This window comes from Salvelinus sp. IW2-2015, linkage group LG35 (genome assembly GCF_002910315.2).
Source record: "Salvelinus sp. IW2-2015 linkage group LG35, ASM291031v2, whole genome shotgun sequence".
NCBI classification, from domain to species: Eukaryota; Metazoa; Chordata; class Actinopteri; order Salmoniformes; family Salmonidae; genus Salvelinus; species Salvelinus sp. IW2-2015.
The window spans coordinates 4,785,882-4,801,393 of record NC_036874.1 but is presented as its reverse complement, the minus strand read 5'-3'; the positions used below and the strand labels follow the sequence as shown (position 1 = coordinate 4,801,393).

Here is a 15,512-nt window from a genome sequence, read left to right as displayed (position 1 = left end):
TTGGATGGGTTCCGCTGGTGTACAGCAATCTTTAAGTCCTACAACAGATTCTCAGTTGGATTGATGTCTGGGCTTTGACTAGGCCATTCCAAGACATTTAAATGTTTCCCCTAAAATCACTCAATTTAGTATGCTTAGGGTCATTGTCCTGATGGAAGGTGAACCTCCGTCCCAGTCTCAAATCTCTGGAAGACTGACAGGTTTCCCTCAAGAATTTCCCTGTATTTAGCGCCATCCACCGTTCCTTCCATTCTGACCAGTTTCCCAGTCCCTGCCGATGGAAAAACATCCCAACGGCATGATGCTGCCACCACCATGCTTCACTGTGGGGATGGTGTTCTCGGGGTGATGAGAGGTGTTGGATTTGCACCAGACATAGCGTTTTTCTTGATGGCCAAAAAGCTCAATTTTAGTCTCATCTGACCTGAGTACCTTCTTCCATATGTTTGGGGAGTCTCCCACATGCCTTTTGGTGAACACCAAACGGGTTTGCTTATTTCTTTCTTTAAGCAATAGCTTTTTTTCTGGCCACTCTTCCGTAAAGCCCAGCTCTGTGGAGTGTACGGCTTAAAGTGGTCTGTGGGACAGATACTCCAATCTCCGCTGTGGAGCTTTGCAGCTCCTTCAGGGTTATTTTTGGTCTCTTTGTTGCCTCTCTGATTAATGCCCTCCTTGCCTGATCCGTGAGTTTTGGTGGGCGGCCCTCTTTTTGCAGGTTTGTTGTGGTTCCATATTCTTTCAATTTTTTAATAATGGATTTAATGGTGCTCTTTGGGATGTTCAAAGTTTCAAATATTTTTTATAACCCAACCCTGATCTGTACTTCTCCACAACTTTGTCCCTGACTTGTTTGGTCTTGGTCTTCATGGTGCTTCTTGCTTGGTGGTGCCCCTTGCTTAGTGGTGTTGCAGACTCTGGGGCCTTTCAGAACAGGTGTATATATACAGAGATCATGTGACAGATCATGTGACACTTAGATTGCACACAGGTGGACTTTATTTAACTAATTATGTGACTTCTGAAGGTAGTTGGTTGCACCAGATCTTATTTTCGGGGCTTRATAGCAAAGGGGGTGAATATATATGTACACCCCACTTTTCTGTTTTTTCAAATGATTTGAAACAAGTTATTTTTTTAATTTCTCTTCACCAATTTGGACTATTTTGTGTATGTCCATTACATGAAATCCAAATAAAAATATATTTAAATTACAGGTTGTAATGCAACAAAATAGGAAAAATGCCAAGGGGGATGAATACTTTTGCAAGGCACTGTATGTAAGGGTGGAATTCCATTTCCCTTTACTGTAGGTGACTGATTCATTTGAGTGCCAAGTATGTAGATAAAGCTGTAGAAGGGTTGTGGTACAGTATGTTGTGTTGATAGTGACTGTTGTTGTGTTCCAGGAGCAGTGTGGGGAGGTGTCCAGGCAGCATGTGGAGCGTCTCTATGTGTTTACTCTCATGTGGAGCATCGGAGCTTTACTGGAGCTGGAAGACAGGAGGAAGATGGAGAGCTGGCTCCGTGGCAACGACAACATCCATCTGGACCTCCCAGATATACCATCAGACAGCGAGGACACCATGTTCGACTACCACGTCACTACAGACGGTAAGGGGTAGATGTTCAGTAGACAGACTCCACAAAATCACAACACACACTCAGTCCTCTTTTTACTGTTATGGAAGATGCAGTGAACAAAAATATAAACACAACATGTAAAGTGTTGGTCCCATGTTTCATGAGCTGAAATAAAAGATCCCAGAAATGTTCCATATGCACAAAAATCTTAAGTTTACATCTCTGTTAGTGAGCATTTCTCCTTTGCCAAGATAATCCATCCACCTGACAGGTGTGGCATATCAAGAAGCTGAATAAAGAGCATGATCCTTACACAGGTGCACCTTGTGCTGGGGACAATAAAAAGCCACTCTAAAATGTGCAGTTTTATCACACAACACAATGCCACCGATGTCTCAAATTTTGAGGGAGTGTGCAATTGGCATGCTGACTGCAGGAATGCCAGAGCTGCCAGAGAATTGAATGTTCATACCATACTGTACCATAAGCTGCCTCCAACGTAATTTTAGAGAATTTGGCAGTACGTCCAACTGGCCTCGCAACCATATACCACGTGTAACCACGCCAGCGCAGGGCCTCCTCATCCGTCTTCTTCACCTGCGGGATCGTCTGAGACCAGCCACCTGGACAGCTGATAAAACTGTGGGTTTGCACAACCTAAGAATTTCTGCATAAACAGTCAGTAATCATCCCAGGGAAGCTCATCTGCATGCTCGCTGTCCTCACCAGGATCTTGACATGACTGCAGTTTGGCGTCGTAACCGACTTCAGTGGACAAATGCTCACCTTCGGTGGCCACTGGCACACTGGAGAAGTGTGCTCTTCACGGATGAATCCCGGTTTCAACTGTACCGGGTAGATGGCAGACAGCGTGTATGGCGTTGTGTGGGCGAGCCATGTCAACGTCGTGAACAGAGTGCCCAATTGTGGCAGTGGGCTTATAGTATGGGCAGGGATAAGCTACGGACAACAAACACAATTGCATTTTATCGATGGCGATTTGAATCCACAGAGATACTGTGACGAGATCCTGAGGCCCATTGTCGTGCCATTCATCTGCTGCCATCACCCCTTGTTTCAGCATGATAATGCACGACCCCATGTCGAAAGGATCTGTACAACATTCCTGGAAGCTGAAAATGGCCCAGTTCTTCCATGGCCTGCATACTCACTAGACATGTCACCCATTGAGCAAGTTTGGGATGCTCTGGATCGACGTGTACAACAGCATGTTCCAGTTCCCGCCAGCAACTTCGCACAGCCATTGAAGATGAGTGGGACAACATTCCACAGGCCACAATCAGCAGCCTGATCAACTCTATGCAAATGAGATACTGTATGTCGCTCTGCATCTGGTCACCAGATTCTGACTGGTTTTCTGATCCACTTTTTTTTAAGGTATCTGTTACCAACAGATATATATCTGTATTCCCAGTCATGTGAAATCCATAGATTAGGGCCTAATGAATGTATTTCTACTGACTGATTTCCTTATATGAACTGTAACTCAGGAAAATCTTTGAAATTGTTGCATGTGTTTATGTTTTTGTTCAGTGTAGATCATAAGATCATATTGATCTTTCACAGTGCTCTTGCTCAATTAAAAATATCACCATCAGATCTCTCATTAAACCATCAATATGCGTTAAATTCACCTGCACAGCTGATGTTGGTGTTACCTTAGTCCTGCTTGCTACCAGTCTTTCATGATATGTTCACCCTCCGGTGGGTATTATCATCAGAAAAATGTTGTCCTTTTTGAYCAGAKTAAGGGTKATTTATCTATTTGACAGTCATTCCGTACAACTGAACTAAAGTATTTCCAGCTGAGGACATCGTGGATGGTGTTCATGKTGCTCGTATTATTTGTTTTTCAATMACTTATTCTTGTATGTCCTCCTYTGTGTGCAGGTCAGTGGYTCCACTGGAACACACGGGTAGAGGAGTACGTCTACCCATCAGACCTCACCCCAGAGTACGGATCCATCCTGGTCCCCAACGTAGACAATGTCCGCACTGACTTCCTCATCCAGACCATCGCCAAACAGGGCAAGGTGGGTGTCCATATTCACAAAGGGACTAGTAGTAGTAGTGCTGATCTAGGATCAAGTCCCCTTTGTACACTATACAAAAGTATGTGGACACCCCTTCAAATAGGTGGATTCGGCTATTTCAGCCACACCCATTGTTGACAGGTGTATAAAATTGAGCACACAGCCATGAAATCTCCATAGACAAACATTGGCAGTAAAATGGCCTTACGGAAGAGCACAGTGACTTTCAACGTGGCACCGCCATAGGATGCCACCTTTCCAACAAGTCAGTTCGTCAAATTTCCGGTCAACTGAAAGTGCTGTTATTGTGAAGTGGAAAAGTCTAGGAGCAACAATGGCACAGCCACAAAGTGGTAGGCCACATAAGCTCACAGAACGGGACCGGCACGTGCTGAAGCTCATAAATATCGTCTGTCCTCTGTTGCAACACTCACTACTGAGTTCCAAACTGCCTCTGGAACCAATGTCAGCACAATAACTTAGTTGGGAACTTCATGAAATGGTATTCCATGGCCGAGCAGTGGTGTAAAGCTCGCCGCCAGTGGAAAGGCGTCACCATCTGGCAGTCAGACAGACTAATCTGGGTTTGGCCGAATGCATAGTGCCAACTGTAAAGTTTGGTGGAGGAGGAATATTGGTCTGGGGCTGTTTTTCATGGTTCGGGCTAGGTCCCTTAGTTCCAGTGAGGGGAAATCTTAACGCTACAGTATACAATGACATTCTAGACGATTCTGTGCTTCCAACTTTGTGGCAACAGTTTGGGGAAGACCCTTTCCTGTTTCAGCATGACAATGCCCTTGTGCACAAAGCGAGGTCCATACAGAAATGGTTTGTTGAGATCGGTGTTGAAGAAGTTGACTGGGCTACATGGAGCACTAACCTCAACCCCATCGATCACCCTTGGGATGAATTGGAATGCTGACTGTGAGCAAGGCCTAATCGCCCAACATCAGTGCCCAACCTCACTAATGCTCTTGTAGCTGAAATCCCTGCAGCAATGTTCCAACATCTGGTGGAAAGCCTTCCCAGAAGAGTGGAGGCTGTTATAGCAGCAAAGGGGAACCAACTCCATATTAATGCCCATGATTTCGGAAGGAGATGTTCAATGAGCAGGTGCCCACATACTTTTGGTTATGTAGTGTATATACAGTACATTCTGAAAGTATTCAGACCCCTTACCTTTTTCACATTTTGTTACGTTACAGCCTTATTCTAAAATTTATAAAATGCATTGTTTTCCTCATCAATCTACACACAATACCACGTAATGACAAAGCGAAAAGAGGTTTTTAGAAATGTTTACAAATGTATTAAAACAATAAAACAGAAATACCTATATTTACATAAGTATTCAGACCCTTTGCTATGAGACTCGAAATTGAGCTCAAGTGCATCTTGTTTCCATTGATCATCCTTTAGATTTTTCTACAACTGATTGGAGTCTGTCCACCTGTGGTAAATTTAATTGATTGGACATGATTTGGAAAGGCACACATCTGTCTATATAAAGTCCCACAAAAACTAAGCCATGAGGTCGAAGGAATTGTCCGTAGAGCTCAGAGACAGGATTGTGTCAAGGTACAGGTCTGGGGAAGGGTACCAAAATATGTCTGCAGCATTGAAGGTCCCCAAGAACACAGTGACCTCCATCATTCTTAAATAAAAAAGTTTGGAACTGCCAAGACTCTTCCTAGAGCTGGCCACCCGGCCAAACTGATCAATCAGGGGAGAAGGCCCATGGTCAGGGAGGTGACCAAGAACCCGATGGTCACTGACAGAGCTCCAGAGTTCCTCTGTGGAGATGGGATAATCTTCCAGAAGGACAACCATCTCTGCAGCACTCCACCAATCAGGCCTTTATGGTAGAGTGGCCAGACGGAAGCCACTCCTCAGTAAAAGGCACATGACAGCCCGCTTGGAGTTTGCCAAAAGGCACCTAAAGGACTCTCAGACCATGACAAACAAGATTTTCTGGTCTGATGAAACCAAGATTGAACTCTGGCTCCATCCCTACGGTGAAGCATGGTGGTTGCAGCATCATGCTGTGGGGATGTTTTTCACCGGCAGGGACTGGGAGACTAGTCAGGATCGAGGGAAAGATGAACAGAGCAAAGTACAGAGAGATCCTGTGCTCAGAGTGCTCAGGACCTCAGACCTAAGACCACACAGCCAAGACCACACAGCCAAGACAACGCAGGCGTGGCTTCGGTACATGTCTCTGAATGTCCTTGAGTGGCCCAGCCAGAGCCTGGACTTGAACCCGATCGATCATCTTTGGAGAGACCTGAAAATAGCTGTGCAGCGACGCTCCCCATCCAACCTGACAGAGCTTGAGAGGATCTGCGGACAAGAATGGGAGAAACTCCCGAAATACAGGTGTGCCAAGCTGGTAGCGTCATACCCAAGAAGACTCAAGGCTGTAATCGCTGCCAAAGTTGCTTCAACAAAGTACTGAGTAAAGGGTCTGAATACTTAAGTAAATTTGATATTTCAGTTTTCATTTTTAATACATTTGCAAAAAAAATCTAAACTGTTTTTGCTTTGTTATTATGGGGTATTGTGTCCATTTTATATTAAGGCTGTAACGTAACAAAATGTGGAACAAGTCAAGGGGTCTGAATACTTTCCGAAAGCACTGTATATTCTTATTATAATCTAAACTGATCCTATATTAGCAATCCTGTTCTGAGTGGACACGTATTGTTAATTAGGCTTGTACGTGGAGGATAAATTACCCCCTAGCCATGTGATCTTGGTCAGATCCTCAAGAGTAATCCCTTCCTCGTTTTGTCGCAGGCTGTGTTGTTGATCGGAGAGCAAGGCACAGCCAAGACTGTCATCATCAAGGGATACATGTCAAAGTACGACCCCGAAACTCACATGGCCAAGAGTCTCAACTTCTCCTCCGCCACAACTCCACTCATGTTCCAGGTATTACACCTCCAAAACAACACCACACACTTTCTGCTCTTTACTCTAACTTTTCAAGTTTTAGATGGGTAGGACTTTCTAAGATCAGTTGTGAATGAATGAAAATGTTTTCCAGTCACTTTTCAGTAAGTTTATCTGACTACTTCAGGTCTATGCGCCATTTATTTACAGTAACAATACTACAAATGTGTGTTTTGTTCTCTTATTCACTGTCTGTAAAGATGAAACGGCCAATCTTTCTTTCCTTCTCTCCAGCGGACTGTGGAGAGCTATGTGGACAAGCGGATGGGCACCACCTATGGCCCTCCTGCAGGGAAGAAGATGTCCATCTTTGTGGACGACATCAACATGCCAGTCATCAACGAATGGGGAGATCAGGTCGGACTCAAACTCAGCACTCGTTAAATCACCATAACGAAAGCCCAAAAATTACAGTTTTCCCATTTGTTTTCCTGGGAAACCTTACCATATGAAATTGCAATCCAAGAGTGTACAGATTATTCAGCCATTTTACCTAATAATTTGACTCACCCTGCTTTAGGTTACCAATGAGATAGTCCGCCAGCTGATGGAACAGAACGGGTTCTTCAATCTGGAGAAGCCGGGGGAGTTCACCAATGTAGTGGACATCCAGTTCCTGGCAGCGATGATCCACCCAGGGGGAGGCCGCAACGACATCCCCCAGAGACTGAAGAGGCAGTTCTCCATCTTCAACTGCACCCTGCCCTCCAACGCATCCATCGACAAGATATTTGGTGGGTTTGGCTCCTTTAAAAACTCTAGAATTGCATCTGTGTGGAGACTCTATGGTTTATCTTCTTGATCAGTTTCCCTCTCCCCCTCTAGCATATTTAAAAAAGAAATTCTATGAATACCATGTAATTTGAGTTACCTGTACTACTTCTCATCCATTTACACTGGGCTTGTTTGAATTTTGACTATGTTAGATATCTATATATACATATATAATTACACCATTATATATCTCTCAACAAAAAACACAATTTTCTTTCACTTATTTACCTCAATGCTTCGACCACCTTCACGTCGTCAACCCCTTTTCCCCTCATCTCATTCCTTTCCCTGACCAGGAGTCATCGGGACAGGACACTACTGTGCCCGGCGAGGCTTCACAGAAGAGGTGCGTGGAACTGTGGCCAAGCTGGTGCCGCTGACCCGTCGGCTGTGGCAAATGACCAAGGTCAAGATGCTGCCCACTCCGGCCAAGTTCCACTACATCTTCAACCTCAGAGACTTGTCCAGAGTCTGGCAGGGCATGCTCAACCCAACCGCTGAGMTGGTCAACTCTCTTACTGTGAGTCCATAAAAAATTCTAAATAGAATTTCCAGTAACACTTTATTTGGATAGTCCATCTGTAGATGTACTAGTAATATTTCAACTAACCCTAACCTTACCCTTACCCTAATTCTAAACCTAACCCTTACTGTAACCTTAGCGAGCAGCTGCTTATCACCAGATAGTTTGTTGATAATATGACATGCTCTACAGATGGACTATCCGGACTATCCAAATAAAGTGTGACTGAATTTCCTTTTGAAAGACATTAACATAATCAATCAATCAGTCAATCCAATACAACTAGAGTAATAAATATCAAAAGGTTTCTCACTGGATCCAAAGGTTTGAATGAACTGATAAAAATAGCTATGACTTCTGTCCTAAGTTACAGTAAGATTCTAGACATTTAATCAGCAGTCGTTCTGTGAATGTAGACTTAACATTTCCATGAGATAAAGTTTGTTTTATTTTGACCCTGTATGCTGTAGGTGTTGCTTCAGCTGTGGAAGCATGAGTGTAAGCGTGTGATCGCAGACCGGTTTACCATGCCAGAAGATGTAGCCTGGTTCGACAGGGCCCTGGCCAAGCTAGTAGAGGAGGAGCTAGGAGAGGAAGAGAGGMCTGTGGTCGACTTCGGAGTAGACGGCTACTTTGTTGACTTCCTAAGAGATGCTCCTGAAGCTACAGGTATAGCCAGAGCACCAGGTACTGTATAGCCTCTTCACATACATACACTGTATCTATCACATGATCCTGCATGAGATAAGTCATTTACAGTTTCTGAACCCATATTGTATATATTAAATATGTGCTGTATTTTTCTACCCTGTATTAAGGATTCAAACAGTACATTCTAAGATGGTGTGTTTAGCTTTATTATTATGTTGTATACATTGCAGTTTAAAATTGCAGGGTATGTGAATAAATACAATAATTATAAGGATATTAAATGAATATATATATATATTCATATTCATATATATATATATATATATATATACAAAAGAAACGTTTTATTTACATTCACATTTCTTAAATATAGCTACGTGCTACATTAGCAGAGAGTTGGATCATTTGAATGAATAATCTGGTATTGACAATGACAAAAATTATTTCCCACCAGGTGAGGAGCCAGAGGATACAGACTTTGAGATGCCCAAGGTGTATGAGCCCATCGAGTCGCTTGAGGGCCTGATGGAGAGGCTCAACATGTTTCTTGGCCAGTACAACGAGAGCATCAGAGGAGCTGGCATGGACATGGTGTTCTTCAGAGATGCTATGATACACCTTGTCAAGGTAGAGGGAAACTGTCATTATGTTCACCTATAGGTGTTTATGAGCAATTATTACCACCTTTGTCATGCATTATAGTGCATTGTGTATAGATCATAAGGTATTATAAAACATGCTTAAATCACATTACAAAGAGGGTGTTCATAAAAAGTATTACTAAACATTCACATTGGAAGCTTTTGAAAGGCTTAGCTATCGTAAAGTCAGTCACCAATGAGTGTACACATCAAATCACTTGATATAAGAACGGAAAAGGTCTCTCCCACTCTAACACTCCGCCTGTCTGTCTGCCTGTAGATCTCCAGGATCATCCGCACCCCCAGAGGGAATGCCCTTCTAGTAGGAGTGGGGGGCTCAGGCAAGCAGAGCCTGACTAAACTGGCTTCCTTCATCGCCGGATACAAGACCTTTCAGATCACACTAACACGGTACAGACACACCCTCCAATATCTATACTAGCATACTACTACATACTTCATACTTCATACTAAGTAGTATGCTAGGAAGAGTATTGGAACAGACACACGGTCTCATATAGTCCGTCTACAACTGTAACAGGTGTTTATCATTGAATGTGGTCATGCAGTTCTGTTGTCCTCCTGTAGATGGTAGCTTTGCTTGCATTTCTGCAAGTGCACAGTGACTCTCTGCTAATTTGTCTTTCCTCGATTCCTCACGCCCCTGTTTTCGCCTCCTTCTCGAAACGCATTGGAGGAATGGAGGAAATACTCATTGAGAAAGAGCTGAGAAAGATAGAAAAATATGTATTTTCACACCTTTGCTATCACCTGTAACATCCCTGTGTTCTGTCCTCAGTTCGTACAACACTGCTAACCTGATGGAGGATCTGAAGGGTCTGTACAGGACAGCAGGCCAGCAGGGAAAAGGCATCAGCTTCATCTTCACTGATAACGAGATCAAGGACGAGTCTTTCCTGGAGTACATGAATAATGTGTTATCATCTGGGGAGGTCAGCACGTTGATCACATGAACACACGTAAAATATTAGAGTGTTTTCAAGAAGTTGTGTCAATCTGTGTTTGAGAAAAAAATATTGCACTCCATTATAACTTGGATAACTGTTGTTATATATTGTGCTGGTTTCTCAGGTGTCGAACTTGTTTGCTCGAGACGAAATTGACGAGATCATCAGTGACCTCATACCAGTCATGAAAAGAGAGTTTCCTCGGCGACCACCAACCAATGAGAACCTCCATGACTATTTCATGAGCAGGGTTCAGACAGAACCTACACGTGGTTCTCTGCTCTCTCTCCTGTTGGGAAAAGTTCCGGAACAGAGCCCTGAAGTTCCCTGCCCTCATCTCCGGCTGCACCATGGACTGGTTCAGCCGCTGCCCAAAGATGCTCTGATCGCAGGTGTGTGTGTGTGTGTGTGTGTGTGTGTATGTGTGTGTCCGTTGGTGTCCGTTTGTGGGTAGCATGTGTTTTTGTCTCTGTGATGCACACATACAGTATAAATGTATACTGCACACTTTAATAGTGATTTGCTTCAATCTCCAATCTGTTTACTCTCCAGTGTCAGAGCACTCCTGTCCACCTAAACATCGACTGTTCGACCGTGTGAAGGGGGAGGTGGTGCAGTGTATGGGCTCCTTCCAGGACGGCGTGGCAGAGGAGTGTGTAGATTACTTCCAGAGGTACCGCCGCGCCACGCACGTCACTCCCAAGTCCTACCCCCTTCATCCAGGGATACAAGACCATCTATAAGGAGAAGCACCTGAGGTGGCAGACACTGGCACACAGGTAATTACATACTTCCTTACTCTCTTAATGCTCTTCGTTCCTATGTGGAACATACGCTTCACAGTACACCAGTCTAAAGAATTGTAGATGTTATCACAGCTTTATCACAGCATGCTGTGTGTCTATCACGTGATTTAATATAACTAGTATTATATAGTATTCTATATACCAATATATGGTGTATACTGTACTATATCGCTCTTTTAGTATTCTGCCTTTCAGTCATCCTTTTACTCATTAGACCAACTTACCTGGTATACTGTATAATACAATGATTTCTGATCCAATTTCGTTTCCCCATCAGGATGAACACAGGTCTTCAGAAGCTGAGGGAGGCCTCTGTGTCTGTAGCATTACTCAGCAAAGAGCTGGAGGTCAAAGAGAAGGAGCTGCAGATCGCCACGAGAGGCAGACATGGTGTGTGTGTGTGTGTCTGTTTGGTGTATGCTACTCTCTATCTCTTGTTTCCCAGCAACAGACTTACCAAATACCAATACCAGAACTTTGAAGTGTACATAATACTGAACAAAAATATAAACGCAACATTCAAAGAGTTTACTAAGTTACAGTTCATATAGGAAATCAGTACATTTGGAGAGCATTGGGCCCACCCACTGGGGAGCCAGGACCAGCCAATCAGATTAGTTCTCCCCACAAAAGGCTTTATTACAGATATAAATACTCCCCCCTTCCACCCCCTCAGACATCCCGCAGGTGAAGAATCTGGATGTGGAGGTCCTGGGCTGGAGTGGTTAAGATTGTGTGGCCGGTTGGACGTACTGCCAAATTCTCTAAAAGGCAGCTAAGTAGAGAAATAACATTCAAATTCTCTGGCAACAGCTCTGGTGGACATCCTGCAGTCAGCATGCCAATTGCACACTCCCTCAAAACTTGAACACGGTGGCATTGTTTATGACAAAACTGCACATTTAAAGTGGCCTTTTATTGTCCCAGCACAAGGTGCACCTGTTTGATCATTCTGTTTAATCAGCTTCTTGGTGTGCCACACCTGTCAGGTGGATGGATAACTTGGCAAAGGAGAAATGTTTACTAACAAGATATAAATAATTCTCAAACATTTTGAGAAATACGTTTGTTGTGCGTATGGATAAAAAAAAATGTATCTTTAATTCTGTTCATAAAACATGGGACCAACACTCTTCATATTGCATATTAACTGTTGCTTTATGCAAACCAAAAGATGCACCTCACTTCCTGTCTCTTGTATGGTTTGTTGTGTCTCAGGTGTTGAAGGTGGTGACAGTGAAGGCCCAGGCAGCAGAGAAGGTCAAGGTGGAGGTCCAGAAGGTCAAGGATAAGGCTCAAGCCATAGTGGACAGCATCTCTGCGACAAGGCCTTCGCTGAGGAGAAGCTGGGAGCTGCCAAGCCAGCCCTGGAGGAGGCTGAGGGTGCACTGCAGGTCAGTTGGGAGGGGGGGGGGTCTTGTCCCTCAACATCAGGGTTGGCAACATACGAGCCATTCATAGTGGCCCAGGGGGGTTGGAGTAAAAACATGTTTTATGATTATCTTGGGTAAAAAACACTCCAGGCCACTCTTGAAGTTCAAACAATATAGAAAGTAGTACAAAATATAATGACCTGTATGTTTTCAATAACTTGCCCTTTTTCTATGCCGCAAATTGCCCCCGCTGAATTTTGAAATCCCGACGTGGCCCTCGAGCTGAAATGATTGCCCACCCCCCCCCTCCTCCACATGGTAGTTCTCTCTCTGTACATCAGGTGAGAATATTTAATGAACGCTCCCTCAGTTACTTATGTGTTGTATTCCTTCCTCATGTATTCATCAGACCATCAAGCCGTCGGACATTGCCACGGGCGGACCCTGGGTCGGCCTCCCCACCTCATCATGAGGATCATGGACTGTGTTCTGCTGCTGTTCCAGAGGAGGGTGAACACGGTGAAGATCGACCCGGAGAAGAAACTGCACCATGCCCATCCGGCAGGAGTCCCTCAAACTCATGACTGCTGGGAACTTCCTGGGCAGTCTGCAGGTAGGAAACAGATGGCCAGCATCTAAGTAATATTGCTTATATAAGCAAATAAAGTATTATAGTGTGCAGGTACAACATCTACATCCTGTAACCAGACTACACTGTGCATTTCTACAGTAACATACTACACTATAGACACTACACTATAATAGGTACAGTTAAATTTAGAAGTTTACATACACCTTAGCCAAATACATTTTTCACAGATCTTGACATTTAATCCAAGTAAAAATTCCCTGTCTTGGGTCAGTTAGGATCACCACTTTATTTTATGAATGTGAAATGTCAGAATAATAGTAGAGAGAATGATTTATTTCAGCTTTTATTTCTTTCATCACATTCCCAGTGGTCAGAAGTTTACATACACTCAATTAGTATTTGGTAGCATTGCCTTTAAATTGTTTAACTTGGGTCAAACGTTTCGGGTAGCCTTCCACAAGCTTCCCACAATAAGTTGGGTGAATTTTGGCCCATTCCTCCTGACAGAGTTGGTGTAACTGAGTCAGGTTTGTAGACCTCCTTGCTCGCACATGCTTTTTCAGTTCTGACCACAAATGTTCTATAGGATTGAGGTCAGGGCTTTGTGATGGCCACTCCAGTACCTTGACTTTGTTGTCCTTAAGCCATTTTGCCACAACTTTGGAAGTATGCTTGGGGTCATTGTCCATTTGGAAGACCCGTTTGCGATCAAGCTTTAACTTCCTGACTGATGTCTTGTGATGTTGCTTCAATATATCCACATCATTTTCTTTCCTCATGATGCCATCTATTTTGTGAAGTGCACCAGTCCCTCTTGCAGCAAAGCACCCCCACAACATGATGCTGCCACCCCCGGGCTTCACGGTTCGGATGGTGTTCTTCGGCTTGCAAGCCTCCCCCTTTTTCCTCCAAACATAATGATGGTCATTATGGCCAAAGAGTTATATTTTTGTTTCATCAGACCAGAGGGCATTTCTCCAAAAAGTACGATCTTTGTCCCCATGCACAGTTGCAAACCGTAGTCTGGCTTTTTTTATGCCGGTTTTGAAGCAGTGGCTTCTTCCTTGCTGAGCGGCCTTTCAGCTTATGTCGATATAGGACTTGTTTTACTGTGGATATAGATACTTTTGTACCTGTTTCCTCCAGCATCTTCACAAGGTCCTTTGCTGTTGTTCTGGGATTGATTTGCACTTTTCGCACCAAAGTTCGTTCATCTCTAGCAGACAGAACGCGTCTCCTTCCTGAGCGGTATGATGGCTGCGTGGTCCCATGGTGTTTATACTTGCGTACTATTGTTTGTACAGATGAACGTGGTACCTTCAGGCATTTGGAAATTGCTCCCACGGATGAACTAGACATGTGGAGGTCTACAATTTTTTGGCTGATTTCTTTTGATTTTCCCATGATGTCAAGCAAAGAGGCACTGAGTTTTAAGGTAGACCTTGAAATACATCCACAGGTACACCTCCAATTGACTCAAATTATATAAATTAGTCTATCAGAAGCTTCTAAAGCCATGACATCATTTTATGAAAATTTTCAAGCTGTTTAAAGGCACAGTCAACTTAGTGTATGTAAACCTCTGACCCACTGGAATTGTGATACAGTGAAATAATCTGTCTGTAAACAATTGCTGGAAAAAGTACTTGTGTCATGCACAAAGTAGATGTCCTAACCGACTTGAGAAAAACTATAGTTTGTTAACAAGAAATTTGTGGGGTGGTTGAAAAACAAGTTTTAATGACTCCAACCTAAGTGTATGTAAACTTCCGACCAACTGTACATATGACCAGGAAATCAACTTCAGTGGTGATGCAATGGCAGCTTGCTTTGAGATCTCCGGCTCTGTTGTCTCTCTCTAACAGCAATTCCCCAAGACAGTTATCAAATGAGGAGAATGGTTGGAGCTACTTGCTGCCCCTACTTCGACATGCCAGAACTACACCCTGGAGAACGGCCAACGCGTGTGGTGGAAACGTGGCTGGTCCTGCCTCTGGACCAAAGCCATGGCCTCCTTCTTTCTCCATCAAACAAGGAGGTTCCCCATTAAAGGTGGGCCTAACCCCGGTGGTGTTATGTAACACCACCCGCCTCTCTGATAACCTTTGACATGTGTACCAAAACTTGCTAATTGATTTCTTGTTTCCAGTACATTTTGTTGTCCCCGAGTGTCCAGTTAATATTTGATACTGTTTTCCTCTTAGGCTAACCTGGCAGTGGCAGCAGAACCGGCTGGCCATGGCAACATAGACCTGCAGGCGCCCAGGCAGAGTTGGATGACAAGCAGGCAGAGTGGATTGTGGTCCAAGCAAGAGTATGAGAAGGCATGATGGAGAAACAGGTACTGAACACCTCTCTTCTCATTGCCTTACATTAAAAAATAAATAAAAAGATGATGTTAAACATATATATTGTTTTTTTTATCTCTCTCTCTTCTCTGCCTCTCAGACACTGTTGGAGGACTGCTGAACGTCGCAGACAACAAGATGCAGAAGGCCTCTAGCCTCATCAGTGGTCTGGCTGGAGAGAAAAGAGCGCTGGACAGAGCCGAGCAAAGAGTTTTCCGCCCAGACAGCGCCCTTGTTAAGGGTGGATTT

The 15,512-nt window shown here is 43.9% G+C and overlaps 1 protein-coding gene across 1 annotated transcript in view; it reads left to right on the top strand.

Moving 5' to 3' along the window:
* Positions 1-15,512, top strand: part of LOC111958639 (dynein axonemal heavy chain 5-like) — a 68,281-nt gene that overhangs the window by 41,254 nt on the left and 11,515 nt on the right. The window contains 23 exon segments of the mRNA XM_070437321.1: positions 1,407-1,611; positions 3,493-3,635; positions 6,432-6,566; positions 6,822-6,944; positions 7,108-7,321; positions 7,658-7,881; positions 8,355-8,553; positions 8,990-9,162; positions 9,457-9,587; positions 9,976-10,129; positions 10,269-10,397; positions 10,399-10,510; positions 10,513-10,536; positions 10,697-10,853; positions 10,855-10,923; positions 11,228-11,342; positions 12,169-12,268; positions 12,271-12,344; positions 12,733-12,757; positions 12,760-12,863; positions 12,865-12,936; positions 15,120-15,186; positions 15,364-15,466. Of these exon segments, the coding sequence (XP_070293422.1) occupies positions 1,407-1,611; positions 3,493-3,635; positions 6,432-6,566; positions 6,822-6,944; positions 7,108-7,321; positions 7,658-7,881; positions 8,355-8,553; positions 8,990-9,162; positions 9,457-9,587; positions 9,976-10,129; positions 10,269-10,397; positions 10,399-10,510; positions 10,513-10,536; positions 10,697-10,853; positions 10,855-10,923; positions 11,228-11,342; positions 12,169-12,268; positions 12,271-12,344; positions 12,733-12,757; positions 12,760-12,863; positions 12,865-12,936; positions 15,120-15,186; positions 15,364-15,466 (2,852 nt within the window).